The following is a 19,597-nucleotide window of genomic DNA, read 5'->3' as shown; positions in this document are numbered from 1 at the left end:
TATACATTATACCATTATACATATACATATATTCGATGTTTCAGATGGTTGGTAACTGTGCGACGCTAAATTATATTAAACGATACAATTCTTATCTATTTATGTTATCGATAGATTATATTTACTACCTTAGAAATTTATGGAAGAAATGCCGTATAGTTTCCCTAAATGATGACTTTGAGTTCATTTTTTTTTAAAGAATTCACTTTAACCACTTGCGTGTTAACAAAATCATAGCACGTTCTTTATTTTTTGCTAAAAATTACATGATCACATCGACGCTAACCAATATCCGCGATAGTACTGCTTACTTGCTTCGAATTATCTGCCTTACAAGTCTCTCTGTATACGTGTGTACGTATCGTGTTCCGCATTTGTACGTGTATAAAATCTCATTTATTACATTATCAGATTTCCTCGTTTATCCTCTTATCTTATAAAATGTAGTAAGGGACGAGGGGAGGGAAGGGGAAGTGGGCAGAAAAAGAGATATTGCATACATAGTATTATGTATTTAAACAGTATGTAATATATGTATATCATACAGTATTTTGGCAAATTGAAAATTCTAATTAAGTATGATGCAAAAACAATTCTCCACAACATATTGGAGTCAGAAATCCTTTATAACAGTTAGTCGACAATGTACCCGTAATTTTTTGTATTTTCGCGAAAAGAAATGCTGCGCCCTTTACAATTCCCTTCCAAGAAGGACAACACAAAAGTGACAAAGAAATTCTTTCGACTTCGGCGGTGTGTTCGGTAAACCTGTACCTGGAACTAACAATAAGTAGAAAACGGAAAGATGTGGCCCTCTGTACGGAGGTACAATAGCGCTGGAAATTTTCGAAACTCTTTTAAATGCATTCCTCCGATAGATACAGGAAGGAAACTTTTGTTACGGTCGTTTCAGTTTCTTTGTTACGCAAGATTTACTTGGCGGCTGTATCCTCGCTGGTATCCGTGTCAGGTACTTCTAAAATTTTTGGACCATAAAGAAGGACGTACGCGCAATGCCAATCACCTCCGCCGCTAAGCTTTAGTATATCTTCGTCCGTTACAGCGCTGACATTTTCGTCATCACATTTAAACCAACTATCTTCCGATTGTCGAATCCAAGCTACGTAATGACCGCTACTACTCGATCGTCCTCCGTGCGTTAAAACTGCTTGTAACGTATAGAAACCGCTGTTATTTGAGCCTAAATCTGCAATTACAATGATGCAATGATAATATGGAAAGAACACATATGTATTACTCAGCAGCGGTAAATTTCTCACCATTTGAAAACCAGAACGGATCCTGTTTCATCGGCTTTTTCTCAATTTCTGTGTCGGGTTTGTCTTTTGCCTGTCGTGATTCTTCCAGTAAACGGTCTTCGTGTTCTTTAAATTTCTCGCGCATAGGCGTAAGTTTACTTTGAAGTTCGTTGCTGCACAATTCAAAGGCATCGAATTCGAGAGGAAATTTAACATCCTTGAGAATTTTTGCATTAATTGCTTCCTTCTCTTTATAATAAAAACGTACAAATTGGATAGTTAAATATGCTGGCAGTCTACTAATTTTTGACTACAAAATAAATTACCACATACGTTAAACATGAGACATTGTTCCAAACATGAGCTTTTTTTCACATTGTACATGATTTGTTTACCGTTTTTGTATATACAGCATCTCTACCTAGCGACGAGGACATCTTTGTGATTTGTTCTTGCATTTTATTCCTAAGTCCAGAATGCATGTACTTGACTTCGGTCGATATGAAACAGCTTAGTTGTAAAAATTCCTCCTTCCCTTTGGTAGGTGGCTCGTCTTCGGACTCCACGCATTTTAATTCTGTATCGAATGTCCCTCCAAAATATTGTTCGATCAACGATCGAGGCTTGTAACTTTGTCCCTCGTCTTCTGGAGGTGCGGAATTGTCCTGCAACCATTTTATGTTCGTTAACTTGTTTATAATTCAACTGTCTTTTTATCTAAATGTCGAGTACGTAGTTCAAGTACCCAAACTCGAATCCACTTTTATAATAACCTTTGCCGGTAATTGTTGTTGCAACATTTTAATAAGCTCCGTCCAACATTCGTTGGCATCCTGTTGCTGAAATTCTCCATGGTCAGATTTTTCGGCGAATCTTGGAAACCTTATATGCATTAGCTCCACGAGAAAGAAGGGTGTGTAAAATATTCCTTTGTCCATACGCTCGTACAGATTTTTCAATGCAGCTGTTATATTATGCGCGTAGCTCTTGGTGGGAGTAAGTTCTCCCGAATAATTACTTAAAGCATCTCGCAGTTCAGGAACAGTTTTCAGGCACTGTATAGTTGCATTAAGATAACAGGTATTTCCTAAATTCTTTAAACCAGCTGGTAACCCTAAAACTGAAGCTAATTCGGACTCGTTCATGTCTTCGACGAATACCGGTTTCTCCGTGGGTTCCATAGGTACATCTTCCTCTTTGGAACCCATCATTAACACGGTAATGCCCTATAACAAAGTCGAAACTTGCAAAATCATATAGATCATATTCTGGCTCATATGGATCATATGGTTTGTCGATAAAAAATAGTAATGTAAACAATTTAAGTCACGCTCTTACATCTTTTATTTTGATGTTACCCCAGTCATCATCTTTTAATGTTAGTCCTTTTAACATGACTTTTTGTCTTTCTGGCTGCACTCCTGTGAGCGCAAACAGTTGTGCTTTGAACAGCATGGGCTCTTCGTCAGTGTTTACTTCCACATCGGGAAAAAGTTCCTTCCCCCATTTCACTTTAACTAGAAAAAAACACGGTGTAAAAGTCGGCTACCGAATATCGTACGATAAAACGCGATGCAAAAAATGTTAGGTTAGACGTGCGGGAATTTGAAGTTTCGCAATACGCACCCGTGTATTGAGGCATATTTCTTGAAATTTTTTCAACGTGTTTACTTCGTGCGAATGTATGTTAATTGACGAACTGAACTATTACAATGTTTGTCCACTATGACTATAAACTTGGGTAAAATGCACCGTCAGACAGTCGCGTATATATGTATGTACATATACTACAGAATATAAATACAGACGTATATCTACAGGGTTATTCACACTGGGAAACCGCGCGCGCGAGAACAAACGCCACATGAAAAGTGCAACATGTACAAACACTACCCTAAGTACATTAGTTCAGACACGGCGGAAACCGCGCGATTTTTGTTTTTGATTGTTCGACCCATGGATATAGGTTCGACCTCGCGGATGCGTGTGAATGATTACATAGACTATATTTAGACGCTAAAAATATAAGGTCCGCGCAGTTCAAATCGCGCGATCAAAAACGCGCGGATTCTGCCGTGTCTGAACTGGTCTGAACGAGGTGGAACGAGGTCTTATGCATCGTACATTGTACGCAATCGTACGTGATCGTACGCAAAGCAAGTGCTAAATACACGTACGGACACCACACCACGTCATCGGGATTGGGATCGAGACCTCTCGCGTTCGCTGATTCCTAGTGACACGATTTGAATTTTTTATTGAATTTTTCTGTCACATTGTTTCGGGTAGAATTGGTTAAATATTCATTGTTTATTTGATCAATTAACATTTTTTTCACGAACAATATTATAATAAAAACATTTATGAAATCAATAAAAAATCATTGCTATACAATTAAAATTTATGTCATTGTAACGTAGAATAGATAAAAAAAATAAAACATTACATGATCGATCACATAGGTAGTATATATGCATGAATCAATCTTTTATTAAGTTTTATATAGGGTATAATAACATATTCGATTAAATAGATATACTATTCGCGCAATTTCCTATAAATTAGGACCAGCCTAAAAATTATTAATGTCGAACTATCACATTGTTATAATCGTGACATTCAATCACGATATTCTAATCTCACTTATTTGCTATAATGTCTGTGTAATGACTATGACAATACTCTTATGTTACAACAATTCATGTATCGTGTTATTCTGCAGAGTATTGTACTTAAAATCAACATGTAGTAATCTCATTGCGTAGGTTTCCAAGATTTACAGTTTCCACCAAGAAATGTTTTCAGTTTTATCTAACGGTATAATGAGATGGCAAGTGTAGTCTTATCGAAATTAAGCCCAAACTCGCAGAGTCGAATCCCAGCTTCCAGTTGAAAGGGCAGTTCCATCCGGGGAAACCCGTAAACATGATATTCGATTTTCATGTCCATACAAAAATGCAATTCGTTGGCATTTCAGAGTATCCCATATGTTTACAGTATAGTCACTGTAACCGGCGAAAAGCAGGCGTCCGCTAACACTTAGATCAACAGCGTTTGCCCCAAATATTATGCTTTCTTTTGCGTAAACGGCTATTTCTCTATCGGCGCGTAAATCGAATAGACGGCAGGTTGAATCGTCGGAACCTGTTGCAACTGCATCTCCGCCGGGATGAAATTTTACCTAAACTCCAAAAGAAAATTTATTCCTAATATCGTTAACTCAACATCCTGTATATCAATGAACAGTATATAGAATAAACATACAGAGTTAACATCAGACTGATGTCCTTCGAAACTTTGAACACATTGACCAGTACGCATATCCCATATCAGAACCATTTTATCGCAACTACCAGAAACAAATGTGTTGCCAGTTTCGCTTGGTGCTAAATCGATAGACATAACATCGCTGGAATGCCTAAGAAAACTTTGCAACAGTTGTCCGCTCTCTACATCCCATAAAGCGCACGTGCTATCTCCGCTACCGGTTAAAATTTGTTGATCGCTATTGGGAAACACACAACAAGACATATAAGATGTATGCGTAGCAACGGTCTTCTTGCGCATCGAGACATCGTCTTCTTGGCTCAGAGGATATACGGTAACTTTGTTATCTAGTCCCCTGCAAAGAGGAAACATAAAATTCAATTCGCCGTTGTCAAATTGAAAGGTAAAATTGATGCCAAAGTCAATTGATCACTATAGGTCATTAAGGAGAAATTAAACTATATTATCTATAAGGTAACTGTTTATGCAGGGATACTATACTGATCTTCTATAGCAAAATATTTCATGCGAGGAAAGACCTACACATCGCTCGTATACCGTCAAAAAAGTGACCTTGAGTGGCCAGTTGTTTTGACATTGACTTTAATCTTAAACATGCTTAATACCCGCACGCGACAAGAGCACCGCTTGGAGCATAAGCGCAAGCCATAACCCAAATTGTTGGCATAGTAAGGGCATGTTCTTTGTTTGTCGTAAATGCATCCCATATTATCATTTTGCCATCCTGAAATATTTACTACATCAAGAAATATTTCATGGAATACGCGAACAATTAAACTGGCCACTGACCTGCGAAGAAGAGACGATATGTCGTTTATCGGGCGACCAATCGGAACAAAGGACTTTCGCTTGGTGGCCTTTTAAAACACGACGTGGTTTCACGGTGGTACAATTGATCGCTTCGAGCCTATCTGCGACACTGGCAACTGAAATAATAATACGATTTAAGTTGTAATCCCATTCCTAAATATGTATTACGAAGGACGTGTCTCTTAGGCAAAGTTAATACGTATAGCAATTACGAGTAATATCGTTTAATTTCTGTCGTTCTTCCTCCAATCGTATTTTTAAACTTTCAGCTTCTTTCATTAGTTTCTCTATAAGTTCTGATTCAGTGGCACCATCCATATTTTTAGGTTTACAATACTAAATAGGTACTTGTCAATAAAAGATATACAGTTCTGATGTACACGGTGCCATTCGAAGCGTCTTCTTTTACAAATTAGCCTTCATTTTCCTGTAACTTGTGTCGTTTAATTACAATGGATTAGAGTTTCTTTCGTAAAAATTGTAAACAATGAATTACCAGACTTATCACCTGCTGCTTTCGAGTAAAGAACACGGCCGAATTGTAATTATTAAGAACACAACGAACGTCTTTCTGCATGGACGAGTTTTTTAATCTTTTTTCACTTCTTTCTTGCTGATTATTCATTTGTTTTTACTCGAAATCGTCGACGGTATCTCTTTAAAACACGGTCGACAGCAATAATCAATACGATACGACAATAACAAACTTTAGCGCCGGTGCAATGACGCTTCCATATTTGGCCAACTTAACCTGACTATTTGACAGTTTCTGCAAACTATACTGTTCTTCATTTTTACAAATGTTCATTTATTTTTATGTGAAAAAATGCTTGGTCGTTAACAATGAATATGGATCTATTATCTATAATCTATTATTACTAAACTATTGCTAAATGCAACTGGTGACGACGAACATTGCACGTATTTTTTACAGTTATAATGCAAAACTGTCCAATAACAATATTTTTGTAATGTGTTACAAAATTAATGAATAAACGGCCGATTTTATGTATTTACGACGGGAATGATAGGTACATTTTAAAGTTGAGAAGAACTTAGAAATATATACATACGCCGATGTATCATTTTCAACATACTAAAATTATTGAAGAAATAAAAGACTTTTTACTTGGCCCCAGAGATACTCTCTGCTTGGCCCCTGTTTCTTACAATCGATGGACAACATTTTAATTTTGCAGAAAGATCGGCAGTCCATCAATGAATTACAAATTATGAAAGAAACAGTTTTACCTATATACTTATAAATATTTGTAACGTGTATGCAATATATTTTACATTCTCGAAAACGCACACACATATTTTATACATTTTTATAATTTACTTTTACTAGCTGCTCGTGGCGTGCCTTCGGCACGCCCGCTCTCGCAATCAGGCCCTCCGGGCGGGCGGCGCACAGTGGGCAATTTCGATAAAATCTCACTTACACGCAATTTTCTGAGTATCGAATCGATCGGATCATACATACAGACATACTTTTCTACTTTATATTATATTATCATTTTCCGGGCAACTTTTTCAATTTCTCTTTCCCTAAAAAACTTATTCGGACTATTACGAACATTTGAAAAAAAAATTAGCGAAATCGGTCCAGCCGTTCTCAAGTGATGCGCTTATCAACGAATAGCATTTGATTTTTATTTATAATATATATAGATAGATTATATAGATACATTATACATCGAAAAAATCCGTGTCCCAATTGTTATTTTCAAAACAACGAAACTCTACTCGTTTAGCAAACAGTTGTTGAGATTTGCTTTAAAGGTGTTAATTGTACATTGATATTTAAAAATAATTATTTGATATAAGCGCAGGTCTAAGTTTTATGTTATTAAGTAATAATTATACATTGGTCGCACAGTGATATACAGTTTGAATTCGAATTTCGTACTCATTCGTTATAAGTACTGTGAGTGTGCTACTGCGTATAACCTCGTATCCAAAATCTAATATGCTTGAAACTTGTATATTAAAGATTCGTTAGTCGAGTGTGTCTTTTCATAAGAGTTTATTTGATATATAAATTACAGGAAACTTTGTGTAGAGTATAGTAAGGGCAGTATACGGTAGTTTATGAATTAATGCATGCATCTGGATTCGAGGTTACGGCGCAGGTCGATGGATATCGACTTCCTGCCGGTGTGGATGTCAGAGTGGGGTTGAACGGGACGTTCTTCTGCTCGTCCCTGTCTTGACCGTTCTTCGTTCCTGAATTCGTGGTCCGATTGACGGGCTTTCGACACACCAAAATGGCTCAACTGTCCCTACGTTTGTCTTCGTCGATAGCGAGGCAATTACCGAACGCTACGATCCAGGTAATCTTTTTCTTTCGAATCATTTTTCTATCGATTCGCTAACGTAAGAATTGTTCCGTCGGACACGCCGACATTTTCCACCTTGGGACAACTTGTTCGAACTCGTGTACCCGTTTCGTCGAACCATTTTCTTCGTAAAGTAAACATTATTTTCATTGATTAACAAGGATCTTTGTTATAATTCGTTGACAACTATTGTATTTCTTTTGTCAGAAGTACTCACTTTGCTTGTAGTCTATTACATAAACAGAAGTATACCAAGTTATGTAATAAGCATTTGAATTCTGTTACATCTGAGATGTAACAATAATAAATTAAAAACCTTTTTTATAGATAAAATGGCCTGCTGCCAGCATTGCCTCCTGCAAATACCATGTATCTTGCAGTCGTCGGTCTGCAGAAATCTCTTCCATTTTGGAAGAACGTATACTTGGTACATCTCCTAAGGTACATTGTGAATTCTGTCATTTCTTAGAAACACATTGAAGCATGTAGATTTATGCTGTTAATTGATTTGAAGAGAAAATTATGTAATATTTGGTGACATCTTAGTACTTTAAACATGTGTTACTTCTATGGATTTTATTGATCGGATATTTGTTTTTAATGAAACCATAGACCAATCTCGAAGAAACCGGTAGGGTGCTGAGCATTGGTGATGGTATCGCTCGTGTCTACGGGCTGAAGAATATTCAGGCCGACGAGATGGTAGAATTTAGTTCAGGGTTGAAGGGTATGGCTCTGAACTTGGAACCCGATAACGTTGGTGTTGTCGTATTTGGTAATGACAGACACATTAAGGAAGGAGACATTGTCAAACGTACCGGAGCTATCGTGGACGTACCAGTCGGTGAAGAACTGTTGGGACGTGTCGTAGACGCGTTAGGTAATCCTATTGACGGCAAAGGACCTCTTAACAACAAATTGAGATTCCGTATTGGTACCAAAGCACCTGGTATTATCCCTAGGTATTTATTTTTTTAAACAGAATTGAAGAGGTATACAATTATTTTTTATTACACACATCTCACTATATATTTTTTTAAAGGGTATCTGTAAAGGAACCTATGCAAACTGGAATCAAAGCCGTGGATTCCCTAGTACCCATCGGTCGTGGTCAGCGCGAGTTGATCATCGGCGACAGACAGACTGGAAAAACTGCCCTTGCCATCGACACCATCATTAACCAGAAGAGATTCAACGACGCTGGAGAGGAAAAGAAGAAGTTGTACTGTATTTATGTTGCCATCGGTCAGAAGAGATCCACCGTTGCCCAAATTGTAAAACGTTTGACGGACAGCGGTGCCATGAATTACACCATCATCGTCTCTGCGACTGCCTCTGATGCAGCCCCTCTGCAGTACCTGGCCCCGTACTCTGGTTGCGCTATGGGAGAATTATTCAGGTACTATTGGTTTACGTAACCTTTTCTGGAATAGACAGGAAAAGTGTTTCATTAAAAAAGTATCGTTACAACTTTTCATTCTCCAGAGATAACGGTAAACACGCTTTGATCATTTACGACGACTTGTCCAAGCAAGCCGTGGCCTACCGACAAATGTCTCTGTTGTTGAGGCGACCACCAGGTCGTGAGGCCTATCCTGGTGATGTGTTCTATCTCCACTCTCGTCTCCTCGAACGTGCGGCTAAAATGAACGAAAGTTTGGGAGGTGGTTCGTTAACTGCCCTGCCCGTCATCGAGACCCAGGCTGGTGATGTGTCCGCTTATATTCCCACAAATGTCATTTCGATCACGGACGGTCAGATCTTCTTAGAAACGGAATTGTTCTACAAAGGTATCCGTCCTGCCATTAACGTCGGTTTGTCGGTATCCCGTGTCGGATCTGCTGCCCAGACCAAGGCCATGAAGCAGGTAATTATCTATATACCTGATCAAAATTGTATAAATCTCTTTTTTATTGATTACGTTTTGCATCGTAGGTCGCTGGTTCCATGAAACTGGAATTGGCCCAGTACCGTGAAGTAGCAGCTTTCGCGCAATTCGGTTCTGACTTGGATGCTGCAACCCAACAACTGTTGAATCGTGGTGTTAGATTGACCGAGCTTTTGAAACAAGGACAATATGGTAAGATTCTAGACTTTATAAGCTACTTGGTAAAAGTCCTTCTATACGAGAATACGGGTCTCATTCGATCGAATCGACATATTCGATACAATCTTTTACGGGTGTAGTCCCTTCAAACTGTAATATTTTTTCAGTACCCATGGCTATCGAAGAACAAGTAGCCGTTATCTACTGCGGTGTCCGTGGATACCTTGACAAGATGGAACCCTCAAAAATTACTGCTTTTGAAAAAGAATTCCTTGCACACGTCAGGTAGCTCTCTCTTATCTAGCAGCTTTTACATTTATTTTATTTGAACGCGCATCGATTTAACATTCGAATGTTTCAGATCTACCCAACGAGACCTTTTGAACACCATCGGCAAGGAAAATACCATTAGCGAAGCTTCCGACGCGAAATTGAAGAAAGTCGTCACCGACTTTCTTGCATCGTTTTCAAATTAAACATTGTCAGTATAAATAAATAATATTTCTCTGCTATGCAAGAGACATGTGCAAATGATATTCATTATCATGTTAGTTTCTAATGTATACCACTTGCACGTTATAAATATTATTACGAAGAAAGAATTCCACAATCGAACGCTAAACACGATAGTACTACACAAATACTTGTACTCATTACACGTTGATCGTTATACAGTATCATAATTGGTTATTAACAGCGGAAAGAGATGAGTAATAAAGTTCTAGAATTTTTTCAAATCCGTCTTGTTTATTTTCCTTTAACGTGGAAGCACGTTGCTTCTTTTTACACTAAAATATATGTTCAGTTCGCGTTTGTAACTTGCTCGTACAGTTTCAAACGCCGAACTCCAATTTGGCAATCTTCCGATTTACCAAATTGAATATTTTTCTTGACCCTTGGAAAATAACTTTACGAGGCAGGCGTACAGTCTTTGTCAAACTTAACTTTGATTAGGTTCATCTTCCGTTTGTCTACCGGTATCTCCTTCAACACTTTCGTGATCTTTCCTGTGCCAATTGTTTGACTCTTTTCACGGACAGTAAAAACTTGACCATCCATCACAGGCATGCGAAACATTAATGTTAACCTGGCGGTTGCGAATTCTCCTGGCATTAACATATTTATTCCATCTGGCAATAAAAAGTCGAAACGAGAATACACGTTCCATGTTGTGCAATAAATCATTGTACAAAATCCATTCAACTAGAAAAATTAGATATAAATTGTATCTGGATTGAAAGCCAATTTGAGCACATAATATTTATTAGAATACATACTGGTAACGAGTTACGACGACCACCTTCTGCTTCGGATAATAAATAAAACTGTACTTCAAAGTGATTAGTAAGATCTAAACTGTTGCTTTTACATAATATCATTCCTCTGCGTATACAATTTAATTTAATACCTCTTAGCAGAATGCCAATATTGTCACCGGCATGTGCAATCGGCACACTTTTCCGAAAAATCTAATATAATATTTACAAATTAAATGTTACTATTGGCAGCTCGATAAGTAGATAAAACGTGCATATCAAAATATAACTAAATTGTTACCTGAAGATCTGAAACATGAGTTTGCATCTTTTCATTGAAGCCTAATAAATCTGCTGCTTCGCCTTTCTTTATAGTACCTTTTACCACTGTTCCGACTACAACCGTACCTCTACCTGGTATAGTGAAGATATTATCAATAGGTACTATAAAAGGAGACTTATAATCTCTTTCTTGAATTGGAATATCGTCTAAAGCATTCAATAATAACTCTACAGAGGGAACTCCAATTTCCGATTTATCTCCGTTCAAAGCAAGCAAGGCTGAACCTCGAATAACTGGTGTGTCTACACCGTTGAATCCATATGTAGTAAGCAGTTCTCTAATTTCTATCTCGATGAGTTCACAAATCTCTTCATCTGCTAAATCAACCTATAAATTATTTCGTATACATTATAGGTAAACGATAAGGGAGCAGTTTTGCTTTGAGCTTATTTCAGTAAATATACATAATATAGTCATGCGTCGCATAACGACGGAGATATGTTCTGAGACATCTGTCGTTAAGCAAGCATCATAGAATGAACTTACAATTGATTACAATGAATGTGTTAGGGTCTTAGGGTCAGGATCATCGATATCATGAAATTCCATATTTTGTTCAACTGGAAGATCTTCCAGGTGCCTAATAATGATAATAACAATAATAGCTAGACTGAATCGTTGTTAAGCGATGCACGACCATATGTGTAAAAATTGGAGCTATATCCTTATTGCTAGACATACCTCAAACATTTTTATGATTTAAATATTTACCTTATTTATATATACAACAACATGTTTGATTCCAATTTGTTTGATTAGCAATAAATGTTCTTTTGTCTGTGGCATGGGACCATCGTCGGCGGCAACTACCAAAATAGCACCTTCCATCTGTGACGCTCCGCTGATCATATTTTTAATGAAATCAGCATGACCTGGACAATCTGTATGAGAGTACCGTCTTTTCTTAGTCATATACCCGATATGAGCAATGTTTATTGTGATGCCTCGTTGCTGTTCTTCGGGTGCTTTATCGATCTCATTGTATGATACATATTTACAATGCTTATATATTTCCGATAAATGTTTTGTTATAGCAGCTGTTAGCGTTGTTTTACCATGATCCACATGTCCTATCGTGCCCACATTACAAATTTCCTGTTTCGCCAATTTTGCTTCGCTGCAATAACACTTGACGCTTTGTTTAAACTTTAGTAAATTATTTTTACATGATATTATTTCTAGTGTGTTATACTTCTTATACAAATCTGTGATAACCCTTTGGCGTTTCAGTAATTTATAGAACATGGTATTTGCATTTACCGGTATTTTAATAATTTGTGTTTACATACAAAATCGGGCACCAAGATTTGCTGGTTAGGTTAGGTTAGGTTAGAGTATTATATACAATATATATTTATAGACATTTTATATATATATATAGACCATTTGTCAACGATGTCGGCATTTCAGATCGTGAGCAATCGTGAGACACGAAATCTCATACGGTGATTGGTCTAGTCACAGCCTACTCTACACCTACTACACCTACTCTAGTACTAGCCGTGCTGAACAACGTGGCAACACCGCTTTGTTTACAGATCGGGAGTCCGATTTTCAATACTGGGAGTCTTGTGCTTGGGATTATAATTAACGCTTTTTTCATAGAAAATTATGTTAAAATACATAGTTCGTTGTTAATTATGTTTAAACAATGTGTAAATATTCTAACTATGGTAAGTAGAAGTGATATTAAAGCATATTAGTATTTATAAATGCGGTATACATTTTGTGGACTCTCGGAATAGTTTGGTGTTGTGATACATAATATGTGAAATATTTCCAGTGGTTTTAAGAAAATAGAAGCATGAAGCAATGGGAAATCATCTTTGATCTAAAATGCAACATTTAAAAATGAATGAAGGGATATGTAAGTCAATAGAAGCCTGAAATAGACGAAATTATTGTGATGAAGTCGAAGAGGTTAAGTGACTGCGTGTATACGTCAAAGAGGTTGGGTAATCAGTTACCGAAGAGAAAAGTTGTGCAGGTAATATATTATATTATAATATTGTCTTATAAAGGATAATTTTATAATTGTTGTCAATTTTTGGAAATGATATGTGCATTAATTTCTAATTGACTATTGTTTATAGTTATAACATAATCATTTAGTAAAATATTAGAAAAAATTCATAATAATTTACACAAAATACTGTGATAATCCTTACCACAAATGCATCTATCTAAAAATGCTAAATGATATATATCTATTTGTATGCTAATATGTTAATTTACATAAAATGTGTTTATGATTTTCAGATTTCAGAAAATCTGATTCCAAATTAGGAACATTTATTATGGCTTCGATTATTGCATACATGTGAGTAAATACAATTGTTATATCTTCTGTAGTAGTGGAAAGACTACCCCTTTATAAATGATCAAAATATACATTATTTACAATTGTACCTTTATCCTCCACAATTAATAATTTACATATATTAAAATCTAATTTTTTTGTAACAGAATGGAACCCATAACTGGATATATAAATCTTAATGGAATCATCAACAATACAATTGGTGGATAAATAATCACTGAAAAACTGCTGACATCAACAGAAAGATTATGAAGATCATTACTATCATCATCGGAATTCATGAAATAATACGTCATTACCTTGTTGAAAAACTTTAATTTCGTGTCATCACTAATCACAATCTGTATTTTAAGTACCAAGAAATCAAAAGTATCACTACATATAAGCATGCAAAAATAAATTTTTGAATTTGTTGCTTTAATACTCCAATGGTTCGAAATTACAAGCTTTTCTTTATAATTGTTTATTAAATTTCAAAAACCATTAATTATTTAGATCAGAATCAATAAACTCTATAACTAAATTTTCATGCTTTTCAATTATTCTTTCCCTGCGCTCTACAGGATCTTTTCTTTATGGTACCACACATTTTGATGGTGAATTGGAAAAAAATGGAAGGTATTGCATTTTCCATAATAAGTCTTGGACATCTGAACAAAACATTCTCCAGTACACCGTTAGGAGATGGAATATTCTGATACCTTTGGATATCAGTTTCTGCAAAATGCAGACTACAAACTGCAGAATATTATGTTGGTGTCCAATTTTTACGTGGAATAGCAGCCATCCATATTTTTCCGCAATTGCTCATTTTTGGGGAATTTAAATATAGAAATATAATTATTTTCTTTCAGCGTACTATTATACTTTCCCTTACAATTGGGGACATAACAACGCCGTGGCATTATTAACTAATAAATATAGTATAAAACTTGTGAAAAGTACTATGTAAAACAATTTTCTAAAAACTCTGTATGTATATGTATAATACATATGGTTTTGTAAAAATTTAGATGTGATATTATTAAAATGTTATTAATACTAAATTGAAATGTATTGAAAAAACAATAGATTTTATTAAGTAAATGTGCTACACACAAAGATAAAGACCTAAAAAGTTAATAAATAATACTTATCTCCATTATTGCACTTTTTTATTTTCGAAAATTAGCTATACTACATAATAATAAGTACACAATGTGTACTACACGTTGATGAGAACATTTGAAAACTACGCGGGAAACAGAGAGACCGGTAGGGGAGATTGAGAGTCTGATTCAGTGGGTTGGGTTAGGTATGTTGGTATATATATATCAATCGGACTCCCGCGGTGTTGCCATTTTTACCTTCAGCACGGCTAGTACTAGAGTAGGCTGTGCTGTAGTATATAATTGGAGCAGTATGCGAGCCAATGCGAGCGCTCAATTAATGACATTCCCCAGACAGCACACCGGCTCGATTTTAGCCGGGCCCCTGTGCACAAAATGGCGCGAATTTCACCTGCAGGGGGCTCGAGCTCAGGGCCTGCCGGCCGGGCCGGTGTTCGGCCGATTTGCAAGGGTGCGGGATTCGCGTTCTCATTTCGTGATAATACAAACACGGGTTTTTCCAGTAGTCAAAAACGCCAGATAAAGGTCAATCTAGGCAGCAATCGCCCTCAAAGGTCTTATTTATTAACTTATTATACTTTTGTCGGTAAAAAGGGAGACTGCTACGCATTTGCACAGTACTGCCACATTGATGCGACCCAATGCGACCCGCCCTGTGTCGTGCATGCGCGAGGAAAGTTGGGCTCAATCGAAGCACTGATTGGCCACATTAGTGTGATACCGTGCTGCCCTCTCAAAAACAGGCTGAATCCCAGCCCGGTCGGCAGGCCCTAGGCTCGAGCCCCCTGCAGGTGATATTCGCGCCATTTTGTGCACAGGTGCCCGGCTGAATCGGCCTGTCTGGGTCTCGACGCAGCTCCAAGCGTTGTGTTTTCCCGTAACCTGTAGGTCAGGGGCTCTGCTGGCTGGGTCCGGTGGTAGGCTCTGTCAGACTGTGCTGTCTGGGATCTATACGATATGTATTATATACATATATATATATGTATATATATATATATAAGTAGCGCGTTCAAGTTTTGACGTATCATGCCTGTTTCTGTGCATTGATGTTCTATGCCATGTTATGTACATTAAAAATGTCTGATGAGTAATTGATATTGATACATGATACTGCATGATACATACAATAATTATCTTTCTACAAATGGCAATACTCGATTGCTGAACATAGTAACATTAAGTGAACATTTCGATTAAGAACCATGACTTCCATCAGTGAAGTAAGTTCAATACCAAAAACGAAGAAACCATCGGGTACGTATAAATTACAACTTTACTCCGTATTTATTTGATGAGATTCGATATGATTAAAAGTCTATTGTATCATACTGATCTTCTCATTTTATGTGGAACCTAAAAGAATCTCTAATGAATTAAATAAATTGACAGGAACTTCTATAAATTAACCCTTTGCACATCACTAAAAATTGTTGTACCATTATTCAAAATATTGTTTAGATTATTAAATATATTGGTATCTAATCAATTACTAAACATTTAGATATTGTATGAGGTATTATACCAATTTCATATTCATACAATTTCAAAAATCATAGGGAATGGAAATATTCTAGATCGGAAGAAATGTTTAATTTTCCAGTTAAAATAGCTTCGAGTGCAAAGGGTTAATTGATATCTAAAATATATAATTTAAACTGTTATATGATAACTTGATTACTTAGTAAGTAATTACATTGATATATCTTGTTATAACTAAATGTTTCCTTTAAACAGACAGTGCGTTCAAACAGCAACGTTTACCTGCTTGGCAGCCGATACTTACAGCGGGAACCGTGCTGCCAACATTTTTTGTAATAGGAATCGCTTTTATACCAGTGGGGATTGGATTGCTTTACTTTTCCGACCAAGTTAAAGAATATATTATAGACTATACAGACTGTAATTCTACAAACTATAATCGCAGCGACGGAGTACCTTACACATGCGCAGAATATATCGCAAAAGTGCCTCACCCTAGAATACCTTGTACATGTGAAATAAATTTCACATTACCATCCCATTTCAATGGGAAGATTTACATGTATTACGGTCTGACTAACTTTTACCAAAATCACAGAAGGTACGTTAAGTCACGGGACGATAATCAACTACTAGGGAAATTAAGCGATATAGTTTCTAACGACTGCGAGCCGTTCGCCTATGACGGAGGTAAACCGATCGTACCATGCGGAGCCATTGCCAATTCGTTGTTCAGCGACGAATTATCATTAGATTCTATGAAACATGGAATGAAAGTGCCGTTATTAAGAACTGGCATAGCTTGGCCTTCGGATAAAGCCATTAAATTCAGAAACCCCGAAGGCGACTTGAAAGAAGCATTCGCGGGATATGAAAAACCAAAGAATTGGACTAAATATATTTACGATTTAGATCCAGACGACAGGAATAATAATGGTTTTCAAAATGAAGATTTAATCGTTTGGATGAGAACTGCTGCTTTGCCTACGTTTAGAAAACTTTACCGTAGGGTAAACCATGAGATAGATGGTTTCACCGATGGATTATTGGAAGGAGAATACAAACTCGCTATTAATTACTGTAAGTAGAAATTATTTCAAACAAGTAAGTTGCTTTAATTGTAAAGTAAATATATATCTTCTTTTTGTAGCGTATTCGGTATCAGCTTTTGATGGCAAGAAAAGAATGATTTTAAGTACTACGTCTCTTCTTGGAGGAAAAAATCCATTTCTTGGTATTGCTTACATAGTTGTAGGATGTATTTGTTTATTACTAGGTCTGACGCTATTAATAATACACATCAAGTGTTCCAAAAGGTAAAGATAAATTTTACATACCTTATTATATGTTTCCTGTTTCTCCTGTCACTAAGCGGTGTTATGCTTAAGAGAGGCTTTTGATTAGAACTTCAAATCTTTCTATAAAAAATGAAAGAATTCGGAAACCTAACAATTAGGGGTGACAACGATTGCATTTTCGTGATAGTATTAATACGTTCTTTATCCCAGAAAATACTTCAGAACTTTTATGAACGACTCGAAGAATGAGCGTGTTAAACTAAAACTACTAAAAATATCTCTTAAACATACATGTATACTTCTCCCTACTATGCTTTACTTCATGATCTAAAGTTCATAAAACTATGTATCTTCGATTCAAAGTTGACAATAAATTATTATGTAATGTATGTTATACAGCAAACTAATGTAAAGATGACTGCAAGAAAGTATGCTTAGGGCACCATAATTGTTCTTGTAAGTGTTTGTCATATTGTGTTACGTCTAATTCTGTAAGAATGTTAACGACACTCGTTTTGTTCGTGCTATGGCTTTATCAATTTGTCTGTAATGTCCATTCTTTAATGAATTATACACTTGGTCCTGGGAACGTCATTTTAATTATATAGATTATGTGCATGTAGTATATAAAATTGAAATGAATCATTTCTTCTGCAGAATTCACTTTGTCTTTTGTTCTTGTTTTGCTTAAAATTGGTGCTTTGTGTATTATGTATAAAGCTAAAATAATTTTTTGTAAAATCCATTTGGTTTCCTGTTCACGCAATAGAATCTGTTACTTGGAAAAACTTAATTTTCATCTGTGTGTTACATACCCCTACTTCAAATTAGTTTGTAGAAACATAGAAATGAATAAAAATTCGTGTAGCATGTGTTCATTTCGAAGGTAAAATAACGAACATTTTGTTGCAAATTTTATTAAAATCTTTTGTTCGCATCGAATGAATTAATTTCTTTCTTAGCTCTTCTTTATATAAACACCTTACAATTTTTTCAGTTGTTTTTCTAACGTTAATAATCAAGATATACTACTGAAATTAGTTGTCCGAGAAACTTGTATAATCGAATAACATTTATTTTGTAGCGTAACAGAGATGATTACCGTGACCCCAAACACACCGTATCAAGAATAATTGCACATAGGCGTTCTCAATGTTTGAAGAGCATTATGGTCACTCTGCATTTATTTTGTAAGTGTTACTAGAACATATTTTAGTATAGTTTTTCTTATGGTGTAAATGTATGAAATGAAATATAGTAAACAGTTACGAAAGACAGTATTCCTTGGTTTACAAAGATTAAAAGATATTTAAAAAAAACAGTTCAACAAGAAGTTTTCTTATTGTATTTGTATCAACAATTAAACGTAATTCTTTAATTGTACAATTTTGTTGTACATACAACAGTATACTTTTACAATAATAACAGCAGGCGTAATAACATTTAGATCTTGTCTTTTTACATACACATATGTACAAAATATTGAAAATATAATGAAAAGAAAAGATTTGAAAGTAATGTGTACACGGTGCAATATATACGATTGTATATTACAAAAATATGTATTTTTAATGAAATATGTACACGTATTGAGATACTCAAAATCACTCAAAATAGAAATGTTATTAGCCATGAAAGCATATGAATTGATTTGCTTTGTTATAGCTGAAGATTTTATTATTGTTACGAAGATCATCATCTCTTCCTTGAAAAGCTGAACTTATGTACAATAATATCTGTGTAATAAACCTTATTGAGTATCTTAATCATCTTAATTCATTGTTAAGATTTATTTAGCATATGTAACATATTATTTCGTGTAACATTTATATATGTATGTTCCAGATGTTTTTAAATATTTGTAGCTTTACTCTAGTCACCGATGAATGTATAAATGTATAAATAAAGATATTCTTATATTTATTAATACATATATTATATAATATACTATATAGGGGGCTCCGCCCCCTGCTCGCTTCGATCGGCAACCGTCGCGGCGCCTCTCTCTCGCTCTCTCTCCTGCTCTCTCTCGCTCTCTCTGAAAAA

General features: G+C 35.8%; 5 protein-coding genes and 1 long non-coding RNA gene across 11 annotated transcripts; 3 read left to right on the top strand and 3 right to left on the bottom strand.

Annotated features, from left to right (window-relative positions):
* Positions 1–490: 490 nt before the first annotated feature.
* Usp14 (ubiquitin specific protease 14) lies at positions 491–3,345 on the bottom strand. The gene is made up of 6 exons (XM_076431056.1): positions 2,886–3,345; positions 2,598–2,776; positions 2,033–2,485; positions 1,655–1,924; positions 1,281–1,569; positions 491–1,207 (listed from the first exon to the last, which is right to left on the bottom strand). Exons 1-6 carry the CDS (start codon positions 2,899–2,901, stop codon positions 933–935), a joined length of 1,482 nt encoding a protein of 493 aa, XP_076287171.1. The 5' UTR covers positions 2,902–3,345; the 3' UTR covers positions 491–932.
* A 384-nt stretch (positions 3,346–3,729) lies between these two features.
* Positions 3,730–6,718, bottom strand: Gbeta5 (guanine nucleotide-binding protein subunit beta-5). 4 transcript variants are annotated; one of them, XM_076431069.1, is made up of 6 exons: positions 5,854–6,718; positions 5,570–5,790; positions 5,337–5,473; positions 5,153–5,271; positions 4,524–4,881; positions 3,730–4,440 (listed from the first exon to the last, which is right to left on the bottom strand). In XM_076431069.1, the coding sequence occupies exons 2-6, from the start codon at positions 5,673–5,675 to the stop codon at positions 4,111–4,113; spliced, it is 1,050 nt and encodes a 349-aa protein (XP_076287184.1). In that variant the 5' UTR covers positions 5,676–5,790; positions 5,854–6,718; the 3' UTR covers positions 3,730–4,110. The 4 variants fall into 4 exon arrangements, with proteins under 4 accessions (XP_076287184.1, XP_076287185.1, XP_076287186.1 ...); XM_076431070.1 differs by having other exon boundaries at positions 5,866–6,718; XM_076431071.1 differs by having other exon boundaries at positions 5,570–5,784; positions 5,866–6,718.
* Positions 6,719–7,511: 793 nt separating this feature from the next.
* Positions 7,512–10,286, top strand: Blw (ATP synthase subunit alpha blw, mitochondrial). Its single transcript, XM_076431043.1, has 8 exons — positions 7,512–7,693; positions 8,027–8,140; positions 8,312–8,661; positions 8,742–9,098; positions 9,185–9,566; positions 9,635–9,779; positions 9,914–10,031; positions 10,108–10,286. Exons 1-8 carry the CDS (start codon positions 7,628–7,630, stop codon positions 10,220–10,222), a joined length of 1,647 nt encoding a protein of 548 aa, XP_076287158.1. The 5' UTR covers positions 7,512–7,627; the 3' UTR covers positions 10,223–10,286.
* Positions 10,287–10,464: 178 nt separating this feature from the next.
* On the bottom strand, positions 10,465–12,800 carry LOC143212348 (elongation factor Tu-like). The gene is made up of 4 exons (XM_076431059.1): positions 12,057–12,800; positions 11,304–11,672; positions 11,024–11,215; positions 10,465–10,949 (listed from the first exon to the last, which is right to left on the bottom strand). The coding sequence occupies exons 1-4, from the start codon at positions 12,588–12,590 to the stop codon at positions 10,656–10,658; spliced, it is 1,389 nt and encodes a 462-aa protein (XP_076287174.1). The 5' UTR covers positions 12,591–12,800; the 3' UTR covers positions 10,465–10,655.
* A 48-nt stretch (positions 12,801–12,848) lies between these two features.
* Positions 12,849–14,795, top strand: LOC143212360 (uncharacterized). The gene is made up of 4 exons (XR_013009677.1): positions 12,849–13,018; positions 13,129–13,332; positions 13,605–13,665; positions 13,812–14,795. It is a non-coding gene; the product is annotated as an uncharacterized LOC143212360 (long non-coding RNA).
* Positions 14,796–15,771: 976 nt separating this feature from the next.
* Positions 15,772–19,465, top strand: Cdc50 (cell cycle control protein 50A). Of its 3 annotated transcripts, none has more exons than XR_013009527.1 (5): positions 15,772–16,028; positions 16,509–17,333; positions 17,404–17,569; positions 18,636–18,741; positions 19,217–19,465. XR_013009527.1 is itself a non-coding variant. In XM_076429701.1 (5 exons), exons 1-4 carry the CDS (start codon positions 15,977–15,979, stop codon positions 17,961–17,963), a joined length of 1,056 nt encoding a protein of 351 aa, XP_076285816.1. In that variant the 5' UTR covers positions 15,774–15,976; the 3' UTR covers positions 17,964–18,007; positions 18,636–18,826. The 3 variants fall into 3 exon arrangements, 2 of the variants coding, with proteins under 2 accessions (XP_076285814.1, XP_076285816.1); XM_076429701.1 differs by lacking the exon at positions 19,217–19,465 and adding an exon at positions 17,951–18,007 and having other exon boundaries at positions 15,774–16,028; positions 18,636–18,826; XM_076429699.1 differs by lacking the exon at positions 19,217–19,465 and having other exon boundaries at positions 18,636–18,826.
* Positions 19,466–19,597: the final 132 nt, after the last annotated feature.

The sequence above is a fragment of the Lasioglossum baleicum genome, chromosome 9 (genome assembly GCF_051020765.1).
Source record: "Lasioglossum baleicum chromosome 9, iyLasBale1, whole genome shotgun sequence".
In the NCBI taxonomy this organism is placed as follows: Eukaryota; Metazoa; Arthropoda; class Insecta; order Hymenoptera; family Halictidae; genus Lasioglossum; species Lasioglossum baleicum.
The sequence above is the reverse complement of the archived record's forward strand: the minus strand, read 5'-3'. Positions and strand labels throughout refer to the sequence as shown.